This window comes from Poecilia reticulata, chromosome 13 (assembly GCF_904066995.2).
Source record: "Poecilia reticulata chromosome 13, P_reticulata-male-v2, whole genome shotgun sequence".
In the NCBI taxonomy this organism is placed as follows: Eukaryota; Metazoa; Chordata; class Actinopteri; order Cyprinodontiformes; family Poeciliidae; genus Poecilia; species Poecilia reticulata.
In genome coordinates this window covers 22,977,690-23,004,455 of record NC_088842.1, presented here as the reverse complement: position 1 = coordinate 23,004,455, position 26,766 = coordinate 22,977,690, and the positions used below count along the sequence as shown (strand labels likewise).

Genomic DNA, 26,766 nt, shown 5'->3' with positions numbered 1-26,766 from the left:
TGTTTTTCTATACTCATATTCAGGAGACGAAAATACTTAAAACATAGTGTAGGCTCTTTCACACATCCTGTAAAATGTTATAGGAGCCCTGATTATAACGCGCAACGAGAACCTTTTGAATGAAAACCCTTTTTTATTTCTCAAAAATATGCATCCTATATTTAAATAACATTGTTTATTGAATTGCTTTATTGAGTGGGATTTAAAGCTAAATGATAAAAGAAAGCAGCATTAACTTCACCAAGTTTTTTTTATTTATTTTCATTTAAACAAGCTGTGACTTGCACAGCAACACTCCAAAAACATTTGTTCAGTTCATATAAAAACACCTGCAGCTTTGAATACATTCTTTAAAAATTTTAAAAACCCTATTATGCAGTCCATATACAGCAAATGTGTTCAGCAGGCACAAATCCTTGATGTATTACAGTTTATTAAAAAAAATACAAACAGCAAATCCAAAGCTTGAAAAATCCCACTTCAAGTTTTAATCAGATTTTGCTTACTTAGCTACAGATTAAAAACAAAAACAAAAACAAAAAAAAAACCCAGATTTACAAGATGGAAGAAATAATAGGTCAGAGATATAAAAAACAAAACAAAACAAAAGGGTACCCTTGTGAAAAGACGCATTATAGCAACACTTTAAAGGAAGACCCTGGATATTACAAATACTCCCATTTCACACACGCACACGCACACACACACACACACACACACACACACACACACACACACTTACATTCCCTTAAATATTGCACACAACCTTTTCTCTAATTAACTCCACAGGTGTTTCGGCCTCAATCTGAAAATTTAATTTCTCTTTTGGGGGCAAATTTCACAACCCAACATGTACCTGTTCCATTAAACTGGGTGGTTAAGTCCCAACAAGCCGCCCGCAGTCCATGAATCCCAGTTTTAAAGAAAGCTTTAGAAGCTACAGGTGATTTAACATCCTATTTTCCTGGTCAGGTGATGTGTTCGGGAAGAAGTGCACAAACGAAGACGTAAAATCACAGCCCAAACACATTCAAGGCCACTTGAGTAACCGTGGTAGAAAAGAAGGAGTAAGAAACCTACTCCTTGATTTATCTGCAGCTCGGTCTTTAAGTACCATCACCGCTGTTGGAAGCGAGTGCAATCAGAGCAGAAAAACAAGCCTGAGAAAGAGGAAACGTGTAGGCTCAGTGTTACGTCTCCTGTTCCCTGATGAAGGGAACTTTGACCTCCGAGTCCAGCACAGCCTGCAGTTCCACCCCCGAGTCCTGGTCCTCCTGGTCCCTGAACTCTGCGATGTATTCGTCCCGGTACTCGTTCGCCTCCTCCACTCCTCTGCCTTTGCTAATGTGGCTGGTTTTGAGATGACTCCGCCTCCTCGGCAGACACAGGAGGCCTCGGAGGTTCACCTGACCGAGTGTGACGTCCAAGATGTAGTAGACGGACCAGAAGAGAGCGAAGCATCCGAGCAGAAGCAAGAACTAGATGGGGGGGAGGGAAGAGAAGACATGTTACCACAAATTCAGTACCAAGTTATTATTTTACTCAAGTAAATTTTATTATTAGGAATCCAATAAAAAGATAAAGATTGTCCAAACGTAGCCAAACAGACCGACTGTGTTTCCTGAATGGAGACATTTCTTCTCTTAACACATAAACCGTATTGTTTACAGTGGTTGAACTCGTCATCTGGAACATATTTAAGTTAACTCTAATTTACTTCATTTCAGACATCAAGGGGTGTGTTACTGCTGCCCTCACTGATGGAAAAACAGTAATAATTGTTTACAAATGTAGAGCAAGATAAGAGTTTACAGAAAGCTGTAGCTACACACAATTCTGTCAACTCAATGAATGTTAAAGAAGATTATAACTGTGTTGAGACAGAATGTCTGACAATGTCAAAGAAAAGAGAAGATGAGTTCTCTGAACATTATTGGTTTATGAGCTGTAGTGTCAGCAGCTAATTACTGCATGTCATAGCTGGGATTGAAATTAAAACAAGAATCTCTTGACGTTTTTTTTTGTTTTTTTTTGCAACATTTCCACCAAAAATAAAAAATGTCCTTCAGCCAAGCTGAGGTCTGATTTTCTACAAATCTACAGAAGGAAGTGTTTGGAAACTTGGTTCCTACATAATAAAAAACAGCTTGCAGAGTTTTTGGCTCTTTATGTTAGTTTCATAATCTGAAATATTACAGTTGACATTTCTACAGCAGAGAGCCTTTCACTATGCAATCTGCAAAAACAAGAAATTGTTCAGAAGGAAGAAGCAAAGAAAATAAAGGAAGTGAGGGAGGCAGAAAGGAAGTGCAGAAAAAAGTAAGAAAAAATATTTTTGCACATTATTTGATGTTTTTCATACATTTCTTGACATGGAAAGGTGGAAAAAATTACAATCCATACTTTTTTATATTGAATGGGATTGACTGCAACATCTACATGCTCAAACAAAGCTGTGCATCACTTTTTTATCATTTATTTCAAGTAATCTTTCTTGCAAATTGTCTTCAGACGGACAGAATTCATCAAAGATATGGTAAACCTTTGGTAGGTGTGAGAGTGTGAGCCTGAAAGCTGTGTTTACCTTAAGGCTGTTGGAGGTGAAGGGATTAACAATCTCGGGGGGGATGTCTAAGCCTGGAGGACAGGGCAGAGAGAAGCTGCTGTCCAGATGTTTGCCACTCATGGCTTCCTCCACCAGCCTGCAGACCGGCGAACGGGAAACAATTAAGCGCTCATGATCACCGCATCCCAGTCCGATTTTAGACACCGACGGCAAACCAGCAGGAGACCTGGACTTACTTTTGCCTCTCCTTCACTTCGCTGGAAGTCATAGATGAACCGTAGAGTGTGAGCTTCCACTGCTTCAGCACTCCCACCGCGGCGCACTGGTCAGACTGTTCATCTTCTGCAGAAACACAGACATGGGTCAGAGAGAACTAAGAAGCCTGGATTCACAAGAAGCCTCATAAAACCCAGACCAGCAGTATATTAAGCTGACCGGAGAAGTGTGTGCAATGTGTGTGTCTTCCCTGCTGACTTACTGTTGTCAGAAATCTTGAGGGTGTATTGGCCTTCAGCTCTCTCCCCCCAGCAGCGCACGGTGGAGAAAGTCCAGTCCTGGTAGCCGGAAGGATCTCTGTGTGGAAACAAACAAACAAACAAAAAAAAAAACCCACGTCTTTACATCCACCCGAACATCACCCTGCTCCTTCCACAGAGAGAGCTAAAGGCCTTTAAACAGACACGATGAAAGACGCGGCGTATACCTGTCGATGGGCCTGCGAGCCCCGATGACAGAACTCATGCCGCTGGGACATTCCAGCACGATCTCCACGTTCCCACGGCAGGGGTGGGTTATTGTCACGGTAACGGCCACGTGCTCGAGCGTTTGCATCCCAGACGGCTTCAGGTCGGCTGCAGAGACTACAGGAGAGAAGACAGCAGGAAGGGTAATGTGCAAGTTCAATTAAATGTCTTTAGGGCACAGCAAGAGATGTATAAAAATAATACAATCTTCATTATATTTGGGAAAAATGTGCAGTGGATTGCAAAAGTATTCAGACACGAAGAATTGTGTCACATTACACACTACAAATGTCAAGATTTTATGTAATTGAACAAGACAAACTTGAGACAAAAGGCAGATCAGATTATACACGGCTTGTAGTAAAATGTGATGTGCAAAAATATTCATTCCCTCAATAATATCCACTACTGAATTCACTATGTGTTGGTCTATCACATGAAATCCCAGTGAAACACATTGTAGAAGGGTATTGTGCAACATCAACTTTTTTTAGATTAAATCACGTTTTAATGATAATTTCTCATCAAAAACATACTTGGAGTGTTGCTTTGATTCTTTCATGCATGTTGAAAAATTCTTAAATCTCTCAAGACATCCATTCGATGGTGCAACCCATAAAAAAGCTCAGCTCCAACAGCGAACAGCTGGTGGAACTGCATACCTGCTGAGCTCATTACTGAATCTGCTTCTCAGTCCTGCGCTCCTAAGAACGGTTGTAAATGGCATAATGAGAAGCATTGTTGTGATTCTCATTACTGAAGAGAGTACTAGCTTCTTAAAGAGACAGAGGCCCTATGTCAAGGCATCATATTACGAATTCAAATTTCTCTTCAGGTTCTTTTATTATATAGCATTTTTGTAACATTTTTGCTTGGTTGTGTTATAAAATGGCACTATGTGCCTGGAAGATACATAATACCACCCCCTGTACAGTTTGTAGTTGTGACAAATATGAAAATGTGAAAATGTTCAAAGAGTACGTACGACACCTGTAGACACCCACTTTTACAAAAATACAGCTGCACTCATAATGAAATAATTAGACCCATTAGACATACATCTTTCTAAATGCGTTATATGCGTCATGTCAGTGTTATTTATTACCCCTTCATTAGTGTAACTGAAACACATCTGTAACTCTCTAATAATGTGATAAACCCTGCTGCAGTTCTCCATCTCACTCTGGATTTCTCCTGTTATCCATCTTTGAAGCACTTATCACCGAGTCCTCTGACCACAGTGCATCCGCTCAGAGCGGCTGCCTGGTAATTTCCCATCATTTCCCTCGGTTTGATTACTAATAAGCGGCAGTGCATCGTGACCATGCAGAGATGCACATATCCCCAGGGCAGGGAGAATCGCAAAGGGACTGAAGGAGAGGAACGTTAAACCGAACTAAATAACAATGTTTTCTTAGGATGGAGCTTTTTCACATATTCATTCTTCATTTCACTTCAAAATTACCGTGACAGCTTGTTGCAAAAATGCTCAACGTCAGTCTCGTCTGAGCAAAGCACACAGTTCCAGTTTAAATCCCAGTCAAGTTCAAGAACCTTCACTCTCCAGATGGAGGGACAGAAAAGGTTATTTTTCTGGCGTCAGAGCCTGATGGAGTTATATTGCTTTAAAAAATGCTGTTCCTACAAACAAATGCATTTGTATCTTAAAAAAAAAAAATCAAACATCATAAAACCTGAAGTATTTTGTGCATTTTAAGATTTATTTGTAATTTTTTGCCAAGTTCTTGAAGAGAAACTTCAATTTAATCAGCAATTAATGGACAATAAATCATTTTATTTCAATCTAAGCAACTAATTTGCATGGGGAGAAAGTGTCCAATGGTTGTTATGGAGATGATCTAATGATGCAGCAGACATTTCTTCATTTTCTTCCCGACCTTAACCAGCCTAGTTTTTGTTTTCAACTTTCATATTTGTCTAAAATGATCCAATCCAACACACGATCATCTTAAAATTCATGCTGTCTTGTCTGTCCTGTTTTGCAGAGTGGCCAAGAGCGACAGTCTGTTTTATTTAATTTTTGCTTAAATATTTTGTGCTTCATATTCCATTTGGAGGCAATATTTCCAGCACTCTAATTCTAGTAATTGCTCTTTCCAGGCATAAGAACCAACTCTAAGTAATGAGTAAGCTTTGCTTTGAAATGGAAAGCTGTTCATGCAGGAAGCAGAACATATGACCGGCCTAATGGACAATGAATCAGTCAGCAAGGCTGCCAAAACACTGAACAGTGTCAAAAGCAGATCCAACTACATTCTGTTACAAAGAGCTCATCAGGGAATTCGACCAAAACAGAACAACGACGGGTTCACAGAACAACATGAGTTAAAGTGAGTTGAGAAAATAATTCCTCACATTCTTTGGGAGTTTGCTCTGTAAAAACCAGCAGCTTTTTCACAAAAACATTGTTGCATGAGACCAAATGTACACAAACCCGTCTGTGGTCGTATGATTAACTGCAATGAGGCGATAAAAGAAGGGCGATAAAGTCTGAGGGAGGACAGGATTAGGCGGAGGATGAGGGAAATGTTTCTACTTGAATGAGGTCATTTCAACAACCAGTTGTGGAAAAATAAAAGTGTTAGCGGGATTATATGCAGAGGGCTCTGAATACGAGAGATTCAGCGTGGAAAGGTTTGAGAGAGGAAGAGGATCTACAGAGATTTTACATAAAAAAAAGGAGATTTGGGGAGAAATTCAAAAACAAACAAAATAAAAAAAAAAGGGGGGGGAATAACAAAAGCAAAACTCACAAACTGCCGAACATTACCTAATAAGGACAGGCAGCCTGAGCAGCAGGCATGCAGGGAGGGAGGGATGGCTCTGTTATGGAGAGCAATGTTTAAACTCGACAAGCAACTGTCCCTCATAGAGCTGAGGCAGCGACACAGAGCGAGAGAGAAGGGGAAAAAATAAAAACCCTACCATTCCAGGTGCGGATCAAGACGCCCGTATGAGTGGAAACGGAAACGTCCTCCTTTATGACCAAGCTCTGATAGGACACGAGGAAAGGCACCGACTCCCACACCTGAGACACAACGCAGGAATATTTAGGTCGACTTCTGGTGGCAAAATGTTTAAAAAAAAAAAAAAAAAGTGAATTTACAGTGTGTCTGTACCTTGGCAGCATTAACTAGTCTCCATGCATTCAAAAGGCCAAAGCCATGCTGGTGGCTGTGATGAAAACCGGCTCCGTTCACTTTCCAGTCAGCTGTCATGTCGCACTGTTAGGAAACACAAAGAAAACATCCACACCTTCATGGTCTTGTCCATCCAGTTAAACTAAAGTTCAGAAGTCTGGTCTAAAAAAACAGAGATGCAGATTGAAAAGATGTTACCACAGGACAGAGGCAAACTATCACCACATTTACTCTCAGCTATTGCGTAAATTAGCAACTCTAGGACAAAAAAAATCTGTTTAGTGAAACAAATAAGAAATTTTACAGCACTTAAATATCTCCTCTCATCTGATCTGGAATTAGATGACAAGGTGAGTGCTTTAAACTTGACATCTTGCCTATATTTGAGACTCTTATTTTGAAAGAAGCAGTTCTTACCTCGTCAGTCTCAGTGTGTGCTGGCCGATAACTTGCCTAAACTTGAAGCCTCGACCACTTTTTAGTCTTTATGTGCACCTCAAAATTAGAAGTATAGATGTGTACATAACCAACAGACTGCTGCTGACTGTTACTAGTTTTTTTTTTTTTTTTAAGTGAACAAGACCTTAAATCTAAGCGAATTTAAGGCCTTATTTTAAGATACATGAATTTCAAACTTTTTAAGGCTGCCCGGACTCTGCAACATTATTAGAACTGTGATTATGTTTAAAAATATTCAGCATTTCGATTTTTATTTCAATACTGTGATGTCTTGGTTAGAAGGAGGTTTTGTTGAAATTGTCGACAACAAAAACAGGCAGTTACGAGAGGAATGCAGACTTGATTTTCATTAACGATACGATTTTTGTGTCAGTCTACATCTGTACTGTAAACCTAACAGACCAAACAATAAAACAGAGAGAGAAAAAAAAATCTTTGGTAACAGTGAAGTCACATGAAATACAATTTTCTTTTTTGCTGCCTGTCGTTTTAAAACCTTTGACACTGCTGAGCGTTTTCCTGCAGGTTTACCTGTGTGGCAGTGAAGGCGACGATGTGCTGAACGTCTCTCCAGGTCAGGCAGGGACGCACCTGCAGCATGAGGGCCACCATCCCTGCTGCCAGCGGGGCCGCAGCAGACGTACCGGTGTGGCCCTCGGTGCACCCGCTCCCCTTGTGCATCGACCAATCAGACGTCACCTGCAGAACGACACAGCTGGTACGTTTAGAACGTTTCGGAGAGGTGTGATCCGTACAAATGATGAAATTACTGGAAAACACAACAGCCCACGTAACCGCTCCAGAGCATAAAAAGATCTAAAACCATGAAGACGGAGGGACTGGTGCATAAAGTAGCACCTACATCATTGCACCATCTTGATGATATAAACTGACAGCAGGTGGTCAGAGTTCAGTGCTGTTTGTGTTTAGTTAAACAGTGTTGATTTGGGGGAATGTGAAGCCATATGGAGTTTAATAAGAAGAACAAAGAGCCTGAAAGTGAACAATGCTGTAGCAATAAAAATAAAACGGCAAACCCATATTTAATACCTGAAGTATTAAACTCAAATTCTGACTTCCTCAGTTAAACAGCATATAAATACCAACTTTATTTCTACACCCACTTTTGTTAATCCACACACCACCATTGCTGCTCTGTAATCATCCCAGTTCATTACTGAATGTTCAGGAGAAGCAAACGGCTGCCCGTTTCTGGAGCCACTTAGTATGTGAGTGTAATGCGGTCAGGGGTGGATCGGTGGTTAGGTCCTGGCTAATCTCAGTTTCCCCACAAGTGATGACATCCTCGCAACAAAACAGGTTGCCACGGTGACAGCCTCCAACTTCAACAAACAGTTGTGGAGAGGTTTCAGTGGATCTCAACTCCTGTCATCTTCAGCCAGCGTTTTCAGATGAATGAAGTCAATACTTTTCCTGATGTGGAGGATTTTGCCCAAATGTTTCCATTATTTTAGAGCCAACAAAGATTCTTAAAGTGACAGTGCATCATATTCCAACTGGTTCCTTTGATTTAGTATTATTACATATAGACTTGGGCTGGTATGACAATCTCATGGCAGTTATACAATAAAATTGAACAAACAACAGAATAATCACCAGATATGTTTTGAAGAAGCTTTTAACTTGACTTTCCTACTTTTGGTTAATCCGTTCTGCTCTAATCTGCTTGCAGCTGCAGATGGTTACCTAACAAACATGTTGAAATTAAAGGTAATTTCAAAGACAGACTAAAATTAATAATAGCAATTATTAGTGGCACTTCTTTAGTTTCCACCACATGAGGACCCCTGGCTTTTGGGACTGGAAATATTTCCAAAGAGCCAAATATTTCTTTCTTGCTAGAGAGGTAATAAATGCAGCAGCCTTTTTTCAGCCAGCTGCTCAGTAATGAGTGGAAAATAGAGGCGGGGCGGCTGTATACTCCATTCAGCCGTAGAAACCTCCAGTCACCCCAACACTCCCTGACATCTCAGTGAAAGGACATTAAACTGCAGAAACAGCTTTATGGAAATTTTAGTATCATTAAAATCATACTTTTAGAAGGTGGTTGTGTATATATCTATAAAACTGACCACAGCCTACAATGTACAGCTTTGGAAGTTAAAAAGAGAAAGAAAGAATATCTGAAATTAACTGAGACAAGTTACTCATTAGTACTGGAGTATTATTCTTACAAGGTTTCCTTCAAACCTTTTCGTTTCTAAACGAATGCATCTACTGTGCCGTTGCTTAATAACTTGCAGTGGGAACAGTTCTGCATATATTTGTATAAGAGTGTGAACATTGTGAGTGTTGTTGGGCGAGTCAAACTCATCATGTAAACCTGTTTAAAGTGGTCTGTATGACAAGAACAGCACTATATAAGCTCACTCCAGCTACTGTGCAAGTGTTAGACTCAGTAGGACTTACGATGCTCCTTGATCTGGCCCCCCCGCTGCTGAAAGTGACAGCCAGCATGGATGCACAATCCTCTGCGTAGAACGGCTTCTTGCCTTCCTCATCAACCGCTCCTAAAAAAAAAAAAAAAAAACAACACTGGAGTATAATGACTACTTTCGTGTGTTGCACACAGTTGAATGCACATACACACATCGCCACACTCCTAACAATCTCTGTTTCTTACCTATCGTGATGGTGTAGATGGAGTTGGCGTAGCCGTCATAGTTGCAGTTGTCATCGTACTGACCCCCGTTACCGCTGGCAACTACAAAGATGCTCCCGAAGCCTCTTCGGCCTGCAATCACCCCGTGCTGCAGTGCAGCCTGGTGAAAAAAATAACAAAAAGAGAAAAAGCTGATTTGATGTTTTTAACATATGTATCCAGCAAGGGAAAAAGCATCAATCTAGTGAAACTGCTACATAATATGATGCACAGATCTGCTGGGGTCTGTTACCACCTGCTGGACAAAAAGAGAGCTGCAAGAAGTCTAACCTTGCCCAGGGGATGAGGTCCATCCACAGTGTGCCCATCATCATCTGGTCCCCAACTACAAGAAGGAGCTGTCTTCATTAGCATCCAAGAAATAATACAAGTTTTGATGATAAATTACAGAGAATTGTTATTGTGACATCGACAGTTACCTGCAACTGTAGATATCATTTATTTGGTAATGTTTGTTAAAGGCAATGGCCTCTAAGCTGTCAGTCAGGGGCCCATCCAGGACTCGGATACCTACAAAAACCAAAAAAGGACATTGGTGATTTCAGATGAGAACACATTTTTGTAAAAACTGGTGCCTCTTAGTAAAAGACTGTCGGAATAAAACAGTATTGAAAGATTTTAGACTGACTGGGTGTGTCATACCTGCCACCTTGCTGCCATAGGCCACACCCACAGCGCAGAAGCTGTTGTTGGGAACGGCTGCGATCTCCCCAGCACATCGAGTCCCATGGTGGTTGTCGCTGTGGAGGTCTGGGTGAGGCATGGGGTCAGGGTCATTGGAGTTCAGGTCGTAACTCCCCTCTGGACTCTTAACAGGAACACAAAAATCTATCATATGGACATCGAACCTTTGCAAGCTTTGTTCTAGTTTTGCATCCAACAGGACAAGTTCAACTGGAAAGTGGTTAAGTTTGCCTTTACCCTGGAAGGTCGCATTATGTAATGTAATAAAATCTGGGTTCAAGATGATAACAATAGTTTCTGCCCCATTATGTAATAATATATTTTTTTCTCCTTAGAAAAGAGAAGAACTATTCTCATACATCTCAGAATAATAGAGACATATTTTTAAATTGTTTAATGTAAATGCTAAAACCTCTTATTTTCAGCCCAAAAATTATATTAACTTTCAAAAATTAGTGATCAGAAATATCTTTTATCCAGTGATCTGCCATATTTTACGTTAGAATGAGATTTGCCAGAAAGTTCACACTCTCATCTCTTCAGAAAGTTTTTTTCTTCAAAACTTTGATTTACTGCAAAGTGCCGACAGCTTTGCTCACAATATGTGTTCCACCATCAGGTTTCATCCCTGAACTGGAGTTTGAACTCAACTGTGACATGAAAAAGGGAAAATATTTCACAACAGCACTCCGCACAGCTTATGAGTAGGCCCACTGTTCTTTCAAAAACAATTAAAGCAGAGCCAACACTAAATTCCGACTTACATAGTTGAGCTGAATGTCTCTGTGGGTGTGTTCCACACCGTCATCTACAACAACAACAGTGACCCCCTGGCCAGTGATGTTGTGCTCCCACACTCCCGTCACGTTGATATCCATGCCTCTGTTAATTCGATTGTGCTGCAAAGGCAGGAGGAAAAACTCTGTTAATGAACGCCAGGAAAAATAAAAATAGCAAAAATGCCAAGGTGCAGATGTGGATGATAGAAAAGCTTGTAAACTGTATGATGGCAGATAGAATTGGTGCTAAAGGCTGATTGAAGAACACACATAGGAGGCATTAAGCGAACCATTTCCAGCTTTAAACTTGGAATCATTGTTCCAGCATGTTAGGTATGCGTGATCAGGATCATTTTTATGATCATGCAAAACAGGTTTAAATTGCTCAAAGAATGAAACTGAAAGCACAATATGGCAGTAGCTGCAATACGGCTGAGAAACATATTATACATATTTGTTGTTTACCAGGGTAGCAATAGTTGTAGATTTCATATTTCGCAGTGAAAACTAATTCAGTTCTCAAGTTCCAATTATTACGCCACCAAATTCCAGTATTCTGATTAAAAATGTGTCCGTTTTGCACAAACACCAAGCATTTGTTAATGTTCTGTGGACATATTCAAATTATGTAATCGCATTCATCTGTACATAAATTTATCATCCAAGCTATTTACAGAGAGGTTAGCGACACTGGTGCCCTTAATGCTTCCATTTTCTGGTGAGATTTGGGGTCAAATGGTCAAAACCGGAACAACAGTGCCAAACGCATATTAGAACTGATCATGGGATGATAAACAGACTACCATTAAGCTACTGGAACTCTTCCAACTCTTTTAGAAATTTGTGGACTATGCTTAAAAGCTGAGTCTTTGGAAGAATAGCAACTCATTAATCTCTAATTAACTAATTAATTAACTAATTAATCTCTACTATTTGTGCCAAGAACAGTGGTCAAATATTAAGGCAGCATTGAGCCTGAAGCTCCAGCATCTTGTTATTTAGCGCATATTTCTGCTTCTAGCACCTACATAAAATCTCCTAAAATTTCTTTAATTAGTTTAATCTAACTGCTTTGAGCCAGCCCAGATAAAATCAGACAGTGATAAAATAAACATATAATATGTGGCAGATCTAGATTTTTTATTTTGTGGATGTGTGCTATGTGTTCTTACCAAATGCCACTGTTTAGGATAGTTGGGGTCGTTGAAGGCCAAAGACCTCTTTGAGCGACTGAGCAACCTGTCCTTGGAGTACCACAGGACATGAGGATGTGTTGCCAGAACATCGCTCGGTTGGATGCTCCTTTTCCAGATGTGTCCCAGAGATCCAGTGTGAGGTTGTGATGAGCAAAGCAAATAGTGGCCTTCGAGCTCTCCAATCTGACCCCGGTTCTGAAGCCCCGCCTCTTTTGCTACCTGCAAAGACAATATTGGAGTCGTTTTTTTTAGTAAAATCAGCAAACTTACAAAATACTGAATTGAGCTTATACAATAATAAATAGAGCAAATATGAGGCATTAAAAAAAACCCAACAAAACAGCTAAGCCCTGTTTTGAAAATAAATAAATAAATTGTGGCCGGAGAAACAATATCCACTTGTTTTTAATTTGTAAATACAGAAAAGGACCAAAATCACTTTCTTTTGATATTTCCATAGAAAATAGTTCCAGCAAATTTAAATTCAGCAATACTATCTAAATATCTTTGAAAATGATGAAAATCTATGAGTTCAAATTAAAACCAAAGTGCAAACTATCAGAAAAGATGCTGAAATACTACTGTACCCTGTCAGCTATCACATCCAGCTGAACCGAGGCCTCTCTCTCATCTTCCTTCTGGTGATGCAGGCTGTGGTGGATCCGGACGGCCCAAGACTGACCTGGACCACATGACGGCCAAGACGAGGATAAAGACGAGGCGGTTAAAGGGAGGGATGGGGCGACAGATGGCAGAAGGGTGAGCAGCAAGAGGGCTACGGAGGACAAAAAAATGAGGAGGAGGAATGTGGGAAAATAGGGCGCTGCCATGGCAAGGAAGGGTGAAACAACTGGTCCGCCAGGCAAGCCCTCTTCATCTGAGCAGCGATCTAGACAAGACAAGACAAAAGGATTTTATTAGTGAGAACAATTTGAGAATGACAGTCTGGTTGCTTAACATCAGGGTGCTACATTCAGAGGGAAAGTACCACAAATCACAGCGTCACTTTATCTGGGTTCCAACACCTGTGATGAGCAACTCTGTGACTATAAACCAAACCTTCTACAATCGCTATAGTGAAGACTTGTGATTACATTAGTAATAGCTAAAAACCCCCAAAAATAAACAAATCGTATTCCATTTACAATAGGTCTGCATTTACATTAAAATAGTGAATGAGAGAAAACTCCTAGGCTTCGTAAATATTTCCTTTAAAGCAATATTTCTGTCTTAACGAGGCTACAATCAGATGGCTTAAAGCACCACTGCTATACCTAAACATTGGCATTAGCTCTGATGACATGCCTGTTGTTTTTTTTTTTTCTAGCTTCTGCTCTAGTTAGGCGATGTTCTTTAATATAATTAATTATCTCTTAAATAGCAGGAACACTACGTTTATACTGACTTCTTGATTTACATTAAAACAAACAGATAAATTCGTTAGAAAAAACATAGTACAACCTAATGTAGAACTCAAGTTTCACCGCAGCGTAGTTGTTGTTTTAGCTGTGTTAGCAGGTTAGCATTGCCGTGCTAACGATTGAAACTAATGTTCCTCAATAAAACAGAGCTAAACATGTGATTATCGACGACAGTCTAAGGTAAAAAATAAGAATGTCTTACTGTTCTAATGAAAGAGCTCGATTTGAGGTCGACAATTAATATTGAGAGTGCTATCGCCGAGCTTGACACTCCATTTCCGTAATCCAAGCGCTCTGCTATACGTATTACGTCATACAGACTGCGCAATTATCGTGCGTGATATTTGATTGGCCCAGAGCCATCACAGGTAATAGAATGGATCAGAGAAAGTGGGTGCACTCCGTAACAAGAAGCAGAAGGTTGACCCGAGTACAAGTTAAGAAAGCGAAGTCTGTTTTTGTTTTGTTTCGTTTCTTTTAATTCTAGGCGGAAGCGTTTTTGCCGGGGGCGGTCAGGCGACCCATAGACATAATATAAGATGATATATCTTATATTATGTCTATGAGGCGACCTGTGAGTTTAACGTCATTAACCGCTAAAACTTTTCCGATTTTGCTTAAGTTGCTGAAATAAATTATCTTTTAGACGATTCTGTAAATAATGAACATACACCTGAATTTGTGTGGGGGAATAGAAAATGAATTAATTATAAAGTACTTTGATCAACCAAAAAAGTGGAAGTAGAAATAATGATTTAAAAAACTTTAGTTATAATCATTAATATGATCAATGTGGGTACCAATAATTGAATATTTGAGACACCAGTAATTTTATTAAAAATAATATTTTTTAAATCTATGTAGTCAAATTAAAGGATGGATTCTTTTAACACTTTTTTCAAAGTGATTATGTGACCAGGATGTAAAAAAAGGAGACATTTTACAGTTACAATAAGTATTTTATTGGTTCAACAAAGCTGCCAGCACCTGACAGATAAATATCCAGATCTGAGTTAATCTATGTACAGCTTTTATGGAGACAACACAAACTGTCCCTAATAGACATATGTCATGTTTCCCAGTAAATAACTTACTTAGGGCTGGTTTCCCTTTCAAAGCAGATATGGTCCCAGTTAAAAACTTATTGTTAGGCTGTGTGTGTATCTGTGATAGAAGCCCTCTTCATTTGTTGTTAGCATGTAGTGTGTTTACATGTGCAAATCATCAAATAGGTGCAGCAGTAGTTTTGCGAGGATAAGCACTCTGTGATCTGTGTCTGTGCAAATAGACAATCTGGAATGCACAAATGTTATGTACAGTAGATACGTTTAGGCTTTAATCAGTAGTAGAAGAAAAGAAATGACATCTGAAATTTAGTGCGATCTGTCTCTGATCATATTCTGCAAAAACAGATTACATATAGTAAATGCTTGACATTATATTTTATTAAATAGCCTCTTTATGTGTACGTCATTAGCTTTTTCCAGAACTCTTCACTAGCATTTGCATTATTCTGCAGTTTTCTTATGACTTTTTTATTTTTTTAAAACCTTTCCATAAACTCTTTGTATGCATTACAGCTGTGCAAACGAATACGCAGGCTCCAACAATTAATGCCATCCACTCAAAAGCCACAAATAAAAGAGCTACAGAAGCACACACGTGACCAATTGTTCATATATTCAAATCACGGCAACGCGAAGCCGGCTGCAACCAGGATTCTCCATCTTTAATACACATCCAGGTTTTGTTTGTAAAGGGTCAGTTTGTTCTTTAATGAAATAACCCAATCAAAGCTCTGCAGAGGTAAGAAACCTATCTTTACCAGCTGATCCATCAATGTTTTTCTTTTCTTTTTACATGTTTGTTTTGCATTTTCCCACCAGTTCCTTAAATCATGCTGATCTGCATAGATACAGAAGCTTAAACAGACAAAGTGGACACTGACAGCAGCACCTTCTCTTGTCCGACTCAAGCTCAAGATGGCTCTTGTTATTCACACAAACAACCCAATGGCAGCAAGGTTCTCTCTCTGTTGTGTCTCCGTGATTCCTGAAGAATCTTTTCAAAGCTTTCTGGGAACAGCACCGTCAGTTTGAAAGGAGCCACCTCAGCTCCGCGCCCCTTCATTTTAGGAGCGATATGTCGTCTGCGAAGTCCCCGTGTGGGTGGAGGCAGCGGGCGAAGCGCCACTGGCACACCATGAGACACAGAGGCAGCATGAAGAGGGCACAGATTCCCGCCATGATGTAGGCGATGGTCATCAGGGTGGACTCGTCCGTCTGCGGGATGTTGTAGCCGCAGTCTTCCAGGTCGACGCCATGGAACGGGCCCTCCACTGACGCCGTGCGGAACTCGTCGTGCACTGAGAACGGACAAACATGAACATAAGGAATTCAAGTTGTTCAACTCACTTTTGTTAGTTTTGTGCTTTATAACCCTAACTGCAAAGCTTTTTGAAAAGCATGTATAGCAGTTGAACATTTTCATGTTTTTTTTTTCACTTTTCAACTGTCTATGTGTTTCAATGGAATATCATGTGACAAACCAACTCAAGTTTACAAAAAAAAAATAATGCATGTTTTTTTTTGTAAATGAATATCTAAAAATATCACACATTTCAGTTTAGATATGAAAAGCTGGAAGAAACATACCCAAAACCAAAGTTTGCCTCATTATTATGCACTACTTTGTGCTAGCATCTCATAGCATCCCAGTGAAAACACACTGAGGCCTGTTGTAGAGTAACAAAATAATACATTCAAGAATCAGAATGAGCACTTTGTTCATGTCTCTCAGAGACAGAGACAGGATGAAGGACAGGATGTCCTTCATCCTGTCTCTGTCCTCTCCTCCTCACCATGGCAGGTGCTCACGGCGAATCCGATGCGTTTCTTCTCTCGGTCAAAAATGACATAGAAGCCCTCCATGATGACGGCTCCCATCACTGTCCCGGTGCTGGACTGAGACACTGCAAACTTATAGCAGTCCTCCTGAGCAGAGGCAACATCCTCCACCGGCCGCAGGTATTGCTGCACAGACAGAAACAATAAGCAAATAAAAAGAGGAAAACATTCAAACGTGGCTTCAGATGAAGGTATATGTGGTGAGTTTCCAAAAAGAAAACCTGTAGTTTCTGTAGACATCATCAGTTGCATCAAAGCCATATGTGGATTTAGCTATTAGGGGCACTAAGTTGTTAAAAACTTAGTACCCCTTTCTTCTGTTTTTGCTTTTCTGACCCACTTTTTTGTTTATTATCATACAAACTGTAGCATCAGACAACTGTAACCTGAGTGTTTATATGTGTTTCTACACTATGATTTCATTTATTAAGAGGAAAAAATATTTCCTGAAGCAACTTAACCTGATGTGAAACAGCAGCTGCTCTCTTGTTAAATCATGACGTAACTGAAATTAGCCAGGATTTAATTTTAGATTAAATGACTTAGTCATTTCTAAGTAATGACTAAATTCTTAGAAATTAGTTTATAAGGATTTAGAAATTCTTAGAATTCAAAATCCTAGAAATCAATGTTTCTCGGTTTTTTGAGGATGATTAGTCATCCTTAAAAATGATTATCCATCCTTAAAAAACTGCTTCCTATTTTCTAAATGGAGAAAACAGGGAACCGAAGTGGTGAGCTGAATCGTAGAGGTGTGGGATCGTAATGCCCTGCAGCAGAAGCAAGGAAGTAACTTTGTGTTGCAAGTTGGTGGGGACATGTACACACCAGTCCTTCGGGAACTTACAGCCTTCCCGAAGAACACATCATCTTTTCGCTCTCAGCTTACAGATTTTGATGTTTCCCAAGAGATGAGAAATTTTTTTTTTTTCCTGTCTTCCTCAGTTTAACATTCTATTTCTTTTAAGTGAATGGGAACTTTGGGCAAGTTTAAAAATAGTTAATCATATTTCCTTTCCAGTCAAACAAGTTCCCCTTCAATTTCAGACACAATTTTCAGATTTAAAACTATGATGAACAAGCAGCAGAGGAGAAAAACAAAAAGATGTAATAGCATAACTGTCCACTAGAGGGAAATGACTTCTGCACATTACTGCGATTCTGTTCTTTAAACTCCCACACAATCAGTTGATGTGTTTATTTGTATATTTGTTCTCAGTGTGGATTTTACCTGAAGCAGAAGTTGCAACAGAAACGTGACGACGCATCACGCTGTAGCACGAAGGTCACAAACCACCCATAGGTTTGACAACTGAGGCCTCAATGAGCCACTTTGAGGCGTTTTAATGACTTTCAACTGCTTCTGATAGCACAAAAAGCGCTTTTCAAAAAGCTTTAATTTAAAAGGATTATAAAAATGAAAATCTTCAAGTGTTGAGAGTCTTAATGTGAATAAAGTTTCTGCTTTAAATGTTTTCAATGAATCTTAAATCCAGGAGCCAAACTTGGACAGTTTCAAAACATTTACTCAGGGCTGATCTTCATGTATCATCGATAGCAACACACGGTCGGTCCGTTTCTGTTCTACGTGAATAAATAAATTCACATCCAGAACCCGAGAGCGCTGTTACCTGGGGCAGGATGGAGATTCTGAAGGACTGGTTGCGGTTTTCACTCATCAGGTAGAGGGAGATCACTGGGAAGATGTGCCAGGGTGTAGTTCCAGCCTGCCAGCAAACCAACTGCTCCCCGAGCCAGAACCCAGAGGGAAACTGCTCCGTCTGCACAAAGACATTTATTTGTTGTCCAGTAAAAAAAATAATAAATTTGAGCTATTTTGGTTAATTTAAAATTTTTTATATAAAGAGATTTCAGTCAAACTATAATAAAAGGAAAATCAAGATTGCAACCATATGTGTCACATGCAAAGGACTCACAGAAGAGGCGGCTTCAATAGCCTTCACTGCAGCCTGGAAGACTTTCCTCGGAAGTCGAAGGTTGGTGGTTCCACTGTCCACGATGCTCTTGTCATAATTGTACTGCAGAGCACACATGTTGCATGTTTGTTACCTAACTTTTTAGAAGAAAAATGATCATTTCAAATTATTTATCCCTGATAAAACTGTACCTCTTTACAGTCCATGTTAAGATCCTGTCCGTTCACCTCAATCCGAACAATAATGACCTCGTAGTACCACTCCCTGCGGATGGGAGTGTACCAAAGCTCTCCGACGTACAGCGACGAGTCCACTCCACCGATGATCTAAAAAAAAAAAAAAAAGCAGGAAAAACTAAATGAACCCAGCGCTTAACAAAAACAAAACATCACGGTTTGGGTTTGTGTGTGGGTCACCATGCTGCCGCCAACCGTGGAGCTGCCCAGCGACTGGTTCTGGGTGAAGCCTGCGCCGCACAGCTGGAGGGAGAAGAGGTTGGGGACAGAGGTCTGACGAACCAAAGAGTCGAAGAAAGGCTCCAGCGTCTCGTCCGGCTGGAAGACAGAGAGAGAAGTGCTGCTGTTGGAAAAGCTGATTGACGGACAAAAACATTTAGCTCTTCATTTAGCTCCTCTTGACTCCCCAGCTGAAAAGTTATCAGCCCAGCTTCCCAGTTTGTGACATCATTAAAATTTTCAGTTTTCATGAATAAAACGGAAAAAGGCTTTTTTTTTCTTTTTTTTAATGGACTTGTTTAGTCTTTCTTTTACTGATTCATCGACAATAGTGTGTAATCCTTGATCAAATACAAGGATTACATACTACGATACTTAAACCAACATGTTTCACACTTGTATTTTGACCGTTGAAATGCATAGATTTCTCCAATACAAAAACCTCAGATTATAATCCCAAAATGCAGAAATGTGTCTGTGGCTTCAGGACCTGATTAGTAATTTGCAGTTGGATTGAATCAATCTACAATTTCTTCCTCTGAGCATGCCTACTCGTCACACCATGTTTGCTGTAATTAAAGTCAGATTTATCAATGGTAGTTAATGACACAATATTTGAACTTGGGACACCTTGGTAGCACGTTAACAGAACTGGGAGAGTGGGGTTAAACTAAATCAATTAAATTAAGATTCAAAACTACTTTTCTCCAAAGAGCTGGTGTAGGGGCTGATGGCAGGAGGAATCTCCTGTAGCAGTCTGTATTACAGTGGGTCAGAAGAGGCCTCTGATTGAAGACACTGTTGTTGTAAAACAGAGGATGCTATAGTTATAGTTTCCAGCCTGAACTTACTGAACCAAGTTCAGAGCTCTAACATAAATTAAAATTTGTCCATTCATTTTTTTTCTTTCAAGTTTAAAAATATTTAAGTTGTGAGAATATTCAATTAGCACAGAGCTAATATCATCATACAGGATTTACAGCATGACCTTTTTTTTTAAAGTTGCAGACTGCTTAATTAATCTCTCTCTGCCTTTGCTCACAAGAACTGTAGTTCATTATGGACCAATTCCTAAAGAAGCTTCTCTCATTTGCATGTTTTTCTGCTTCAGTCATCAGAAAGCTAAATGGGTCTGAACGTCTGATTTAATAGTGACTCATTAGGACAACATTTGTAGCTGTGGCCAAATTTGAAGAATTGCAAGGTTGGCGTACCTCTTTAATGAAGTCTTTAAGCTGACAAAAAAAAGAGTAAATTAAAAACAACATCTGTGCTGTGATTTCTGCTACACTTACACATACTTGCAAAAAGGTTATGAACAGTATGCACTAAACAATAGGTTCACTCCTCTGCAAACCCACCTGGAAGCTCTTATTAGATTAGTATTGATGTTGTGCTTTTAGTTTCTAGTGTTATATTTAAAGCAAAGAAGAGGCCACTGAAGACAAATTAAAAGTGAGAAGAGGCAAACATTCTCCATTATCAGGTCTGCCTGTGATTGAGAAATGCTTGAGCTGGGTCCACGCCGACATGCACTCATATAGCAGTCACCACATTCTTACCTCTGAGGGAAAATAATTCATCTTTTTGATATAAAACAGCAATTTATGTTGCTAGTTCGACTCAGAATAAACAGGGTTGAATGATGGCAGGATAATCTGTGCACGACTCCAACTGGTCATGTAAAAAACAGAACTGTCCTGTTCTGAGGTATCCAAAGGGTTATTGTATGAACGTATTAATGTATAACATTGTTATTAGCAGTGCAACTCATTTTCATCAATTCAGTTCCTTAGAACTGCAGTTAATACCAGCAGGGAACAAATGTGATAAGGGCTATTAATGAAAATGGGAAAAATCTCCTTGTTAGTAATTTGCTATTCAAGTTGCTGCTGCCTAGAAGCCAATTTTGACCTAACAGTTCAGCTACAAATAGAAAATTAGAAATTTGCATGTCTTCTTCTATTCCTCAGATTAAATGCCAATACAAATCTTTGCTAAGTAATCTCTAAGGGCCAATTTTATTTTACTACCCACAATAGCGCAGCTGCCGAGAAATTAACTTCCAAGTTTGTTTCATTTAATATGACTGTGAGCAGCAGAGTTTCTCCCTCACAGCTTGAAGCTGAAATTGTTCCAAGGCATTAATGAAATAAGTCGTAAAAACTCACTCGAGCTATATCAGCGTAGGCCAGCCCCAGGATTCCTTCCCAGTTTGATCCGTTGATGAAGAAGCGGTCTGACTGGGTTATGGCAGCGACGTTGGCGCGCAGCGTGGCATTGGGGCCGTGTGGCACAGAGACCAGGTCAGTGCCCAGCTCCCCCTCCCAGCGGCCCTGAGTGTAGGGAACGTACACACTCCTGCCCAGGTCTCGGTATGAACTAGAGCTGAACACCAGTGCAAGAGACTACAGTCAATTATTTCTGTGAACAAGTGTTTTACTCGTTTACAGAGTCTTACAATAGTATTCAAACGTCTTTAAGTTTTCCACATTATAACAAGCATTTCATTGAGACTTTAAGTGGAAAAAAGGAACACAAAGTGGCACATAACTGTAAAGTGGAAGAGAAAAGGATTTCAAAATGTATTTTATTTATGGCTGTCAGAGTAAAGGGGGTGAATACAAATGCAAGCCAAATATAAACAATTGGGTAGTTAAAAAAAATAAAAAAGAGATGTGAATACTTTCTGCAAGTTCCTGTGTGTGTAGCGACTGAGTGACAACTCACAGTGAACGATGGTAGTATCTGCGGAGGAAGGGATGTGCAGCTGCACCAACAGCAAAGTTGCTGCTTCCCGTGTCCACCAGGATATTCAACTAAAGAAAAGAGAAATTGCATTACTGTGCAATGGGCAGGGACTCTTTATACCAGGCAGTTCTTTCCCTCTAACCCAGATGTCCTTGTCTGTCCCATCTCCGTCTCCCCCTCAAACTCTCCCTGCCTCTCAAGTTGCGTATTCTACTCCCCCCCTTCCTCTCTGCCATTTCCTCCTCTTCTGTCTGCATCTCTATGAGAGTATCATATTTTGCGCCGTCAGTCAAAACAGTCAGCGAACGTGTGAATAGAGCGAACATACAGACGCTCGCCAAAGCAGAAAATGTACAACTCGGCGTTGCTTTATTCATGCCTGGATGTTTCACAGGTCGCCGGTGACAGATTGAAAGAAAAGAGCAGGATGTTGGTAGTGAGGAGAGGCGCGGTAGCACAGAAACACCCAGAGAGCCAGCCGCAGAGCTAAAGCAAGCTGCTCAATAATGGATTGGCTCTTAAAATACCCAGAGAAGTGCTATTGTCTCAAGGGCCAGCCCTGACAGCCTAGAATAAATCCTGACGCTGTCTACCTTCTTCTCTTTCTCACACACACACACACACACGCATGCAATCTCACACACACACACTGTACCATCCACAAGCATAATCCGCATAGAACTACTCAAACGTTACCAGAGTTTGTCCTAATTCTGAACCTTGTGTCTTTAATCCCTTGGACAGAAATGTGCTGACTGTCCAGGGTAGAGCTGCCTCTTTCACCACAACATTCAGAGCTCAGCAGGACACCAACACTGAAGGCTGCATCCTGACACGCTGAGAGCTTTCCCTGCACTCTCCCCCCCAATGCCTCTCTTCATGATCCTTTTTGTTCCAGCCATAATATTTGCCACCAGTTTTGCTGGAAGGATTCAGAACTTTTTAGTGTTTGCATTGTTTTTCAGAACACATAATTTGGTCTATAAAACATTACGGCATTTTTCCTAGATGACATGGTCCTAAAATAAACTTTACTAGAAAATATTTGCGATTTAAGAGAAGCTTTAGTAAGTCTGTCTGTGGAGGTGCACAAAGAAATCAGCCATGCAATCCAGATTGCATGGCTCAGAAATCTGACCTTTGTGCAGTCAGTGAACAAAATATGAGAGCAGTCATGAGTGCTAACAACACTCGTTGGTGTGAAAGGTGGTGTTGGGGGAATAATATTCAAAATTGGCTATTTTCAATCGTGTTAATATAAGAAGCCAAAGGCAGTACAGCGTTGTAAAGACTGTCTAAGAGGAAATTACGTTTTCTTGGATATCTCAAAGCAATTCTACAGCTCAAACTAAGAAAGAGCTAGATTTTTAGCAGAAAATAAAAAGGAGGAATATTTTACAGCCAAAGTGCTCACTTCTATCCTTTTCAGCTTTTAAAGTCTGTCTGCTAATGTTGAACCTGGAGTTGAAAATGCTAGTATTCTTTCAAGATAAGGCAACGGTCTATCCTCTCATGGGAACATACTTTAATCAGAAATATTGCTAATACAGCATGAGATGGTAAAGATAGGTTTAAATTTCAGTCCTAGTGTAATTATGTTGTCTTTGTTTTCAAGTACGGTAGCAAAACCTTCCTTTCTTTACTCACACATACACAGTGCAACGTCCTCTTGACTTCTAAAGTGAATAATTGATTGAAAGTTAAAACTTTATGAAGATTTGGATGGAAAAAAATGTCCTGAAAATTGGGATTTCTACCCCACAGATCTGTCTTCTACCTTTTCTGAAAGCTTTGGTGTCTCTCAGAGCGAGTGTCACCTACACTGAGGACTTTAGAGCCTACTGTCTCGCTCATCCTCTCCTGCTACAGTTGGCTTCTTTCTCTCCAGGGACTTCCCAGTCTGACTCCCCACATCAATCGTCTGCCGCATCTTTTTCTTCCTACACCCATCATCCACTTCCTTTTCCCTTCCTTCACCTCTACCGCTCTCCGCCTCGATCTTCTCGCTCATTTTCTTTCCTCCCTTCCTCAGCTTTCATTCATTCGTTTTATCCTCTCCTTTCCTTTGCCGTCACCCTCTGTGTGCCAGCCTGTGCACTGCAGCTGCGCCCAGCTGGCAGTCCTTGCTCTGCAGAATTAATGGTCCCATTATCTGTCTGTCTCTTTTCAGATTCTTTCACACACAGGCCACCTGCCATGGCAGAGCCAACCCACAGACGTGGACAATCAGAAGGTACAATTGAAGGACTTTTAAAGTGCTGCGATGAAAGTAGAATAATCAACTTTAAAGCCTGTTGCGGGAGTGATGTAAGTTTGCAGTAATTCCCCTTTATGATCTCAAATTGCAACAAGCTATTAGGGAGAGTATATTTTCTCCATTTATTTAAGGGCTGAAGCGATTAGTTAGATTAAAATTGATTAATCGATTGTTGAAATAATTGTTAATTGTCATAACTTGAGTATACTGACCCAAAAAAGTCATTTGCTGAAAGAATAATTTACTCAGAGCAGTAGTTAAGCCAAAACTGTACAAAAATATTTAGACATTTTGCATTTTAAAAATGTCCAACTCAGAACTCCTGACAGGACCTTGATTCTTTAAGAAAATATCCTGTTAAGCACCTTTTTCTATTTATCAGTTAATCAAAAAGATAATCAACAGATTGGCCCTATAAATGTTACATCAAACAGAAAGGGCTGAGCTTTTCACATGTTGATGTTATAATATTTTTTAGATGCAGATTATTTGCACTTGAGGCAGGTAATTGTTTTTCACGCATTTGAAAAGAAACTGAATTGCTTTTTTGTTGTTGTTCTTTTTTTTGCATTTTTAATGTGTTTCTAATATTGTACAAAATAAGCTTAAGTGGTTAAATAAAAAATATGTAGAACATGCCATTTTTTATCAATAAATCATCAAAATAATCAAGAGAATAATTGATTAAGAATATAATCATTAGGTGCAACCCTGATTTATTTTAAAGCTTTTTGTGTAGGAAAAACATAATTAACATTAATATAGCATTTTATGTTAATATTATAACCATCACTATGACAAATTAAAAACAATTTTATTAAATATGATTAATTAAAGCAACAATCCTGGAATTATATCATAATTTAAAACTGATATATTATATCATAATTTATATCAGTTTTGTATCCACACACTAAAAAGTCATAAGTAAATGTTTTTTGTTTGTTTTGTTGTTGCTTTTTTACAAACCATAGGTAAATGTATTTGTATCGTTGTGCACCTGTGTGACATTTAATGACATGTGTGATACGACAATAAGTGGTCATGTAGCAGACTTTTTTTTTTTTTACCTTCTGCGGAGGAGAGCCCACAGCCATCTCCACGTAGTATCCCTGACCGGATTTCCCACGCAGGTTGTCGATCATGTCCACAAAGCTGACACCGCCCTCTGCCGCTCCTCTCCGCCTGCGCGCAGGGGATTCGCTCGCGGTGCCGCGTCCCCGTTTCGATTCGGCGGCAGGTGGCAGCGGCAGTGATTGCTCGGCGCGAGCGCCTTGCCGCAGTGGCACGCGGATGGCTCGAGGCAGGCCCGAGGAGTCAGGTGCGGGTTGTCCGCTGCTGTGCAGACATAGAGTCGTCCATATGAATAGTGCCGTCAAACAGCGCGGCTGCAGCCTTGACCCCGTCATGTTTAACCACGGCTCAGTTTTATTTCTGATGTTTGGCGCTGACTTTGCGGCGCGGCTTTCAGCTTGACATCCAGAGCGAAGCAGCACGGGAGAATGGGTCAAGAGGGGATGATGCTAAAACGACGGCTAAAACCATTATGGCAGTTGACCCACAACGCTAAAAGGCACGAGGTTCAATATGATTTGGCTGATTTTAGTGTTAAATTAAATCAGTCATTCTAATAGACTACACACTAACCTATGGTAGACATCAAATCGTCCTCTCAATTAACGCTCAGGCTTTGCTCGGTGTCAATTTGAGGCGACGCATAAATCACCAGCACTTGCTCCGTGTGACGACAAGCCGCAGGCCTGGGTCTCTTTACCCGAACATCTTTGTACTAAACGACCGAAAGCATCACCAGAAGGCAGACTGGCCGGTAGGCTACCGTAATCCGCATCCTCCCTATTTTCCGTCCTGTTCATGCTGTTCTCCGCCTTCCTGTCTTTCACCTCCTCTTCCTCCTCCTCCATCTACTCCGTCGCATCCTTCAGATCTGCGAAGGTGCAGGCATCAATGATGCCAAGTTAAACTGCAAATCCAAACTGTTTCCTGGAGGACTTTTCAAAATAACCTCCTCGCTGTTCTCTCATAGAGTACCAGAAGTATATCAAAATTATTTAGTTGACAACTTTCATATTCTAGGCTTTTGCTTTGGATGGCCGGCTTCAAAGGATGCCACCATGCACAATCTATTTATTTATATGCCTGAGTGTTTTACCTGATGTGGCACACAGAGAATTGGCTAATGACATTGACATGATACTGTCAGTGTTTTTATAGACCCTTGCTTGCATTTGACCATCTCCAACTCCAAATTGCAGCTACTTAGTCTGGTCATATATTTCAGCTATGTAATTCTAAACTAAACAGAAATTATTTCTAATGAAAAATTAGGTTTATGAAACCATTATCCTGTTCATAAAACTCAAACATTTCAGTCCTGCCTAGATAGTAGAACCATCTCGGCTGAGAAAAGTGCAGGGCTGGGCAAACCTGGAGTGAGATGTGTGATCAGGGATATCTTTATGTGAAACTAGATGAATTATCAAATAATTTCTTCTTTTTTTTGGCTCTTTTCCAATAAGTTACGTATTGGTTTGGTCGTGACAGGGAAGAACAGCTATGGGAAGAAACACAGATTAAGTGGTACATGCAATAATTGTTTGCTAAATGTGTTTATTTTTCAGAGTTGTAAGATATAATACACACAACATTAGATATTTATTGCACACATATGGATGACAGAGGATTATTATCTGTATTGTGATGAGGGTCAGGTCTATTGGCCCATTTGATCTTTAAAGCTCGCAGTCTTT

The 26,766-nt window shown here is 40.1% G+C and overlaps 2 protein-coding genes across 2 annotated transcripts; both read right to left on the bottom strand.

Annotated features, from left to right (window-relative positions):
* Nucleotides 1–231: 231 nt before the first annotated feature.
* Nucleotides 232–14,041, bottom strand: pcsk7 (proprotein convertase subtilisin/kexin type 7). Its single transcript, XM_008426080.3, has 17 exons — nt 13,895–14,041; nt 12,859–13,160; nt 12,248–12,490; nt 11,061–11,195; nt 10,255–10,420; nt 10,032–10,122; nt 9,883–9,937; nt 9,574–9,712; nt 9,360–9,460; nt 7,461–7,628; nt 6,450–6,554; nt 6,256–6,358; nt 3,270–3,426; nt 3,045–3,139; nt 2,803–2,908; nt 2,585–2,702; nt 232–1,478 (listed from the first exon to the last, which is right to left on the bottom strand). Exons 2-17 carry the CDS (start codon nt 13,099–13,101, stop codon nt 1,191–1,193), a joined length of 2,313 nt encoding a protein of 770 aa, XP_008424302.1. The 5' UTR covers nt 13,102–13,160; nt 13,895–14,041; the 3' UTR covers nt 232–1,190.
* A 589-nt stretch (nt 14,042–14,630) lies between these two features.
* On the bottom strand, nt 14,631–25,969 carry bace1 (beta-secretase 1). Its single transcript, XM_008426079.3, has 9 exons — nt 25,069–25,969; nt 21,721–21,809; nt 21,162–21,378; nt 18,952–19,089; nt 18,727–18,861; nt 18,536–18,637; nt 18,230–18,379; nt 16,553–16,724; nt 14,631–16,057 (listed from the first exon to the last, which is right to left on the bottom strand). The coding sequence occupies exons 1-9, from the start codon at nt 25,405–25,407 to the stop codon at nt 15,819–15,821; spliced, it is 1,581 nt and encodes a 526-aa protein (XP_008424301.1). The 5' UTR covers nt 25,408–25,969; the 3' UTR covers nt 14,631–15,818.
* Between the last annotated feature and the right edge of the window lie 797 nt (nt 25,970–26,766).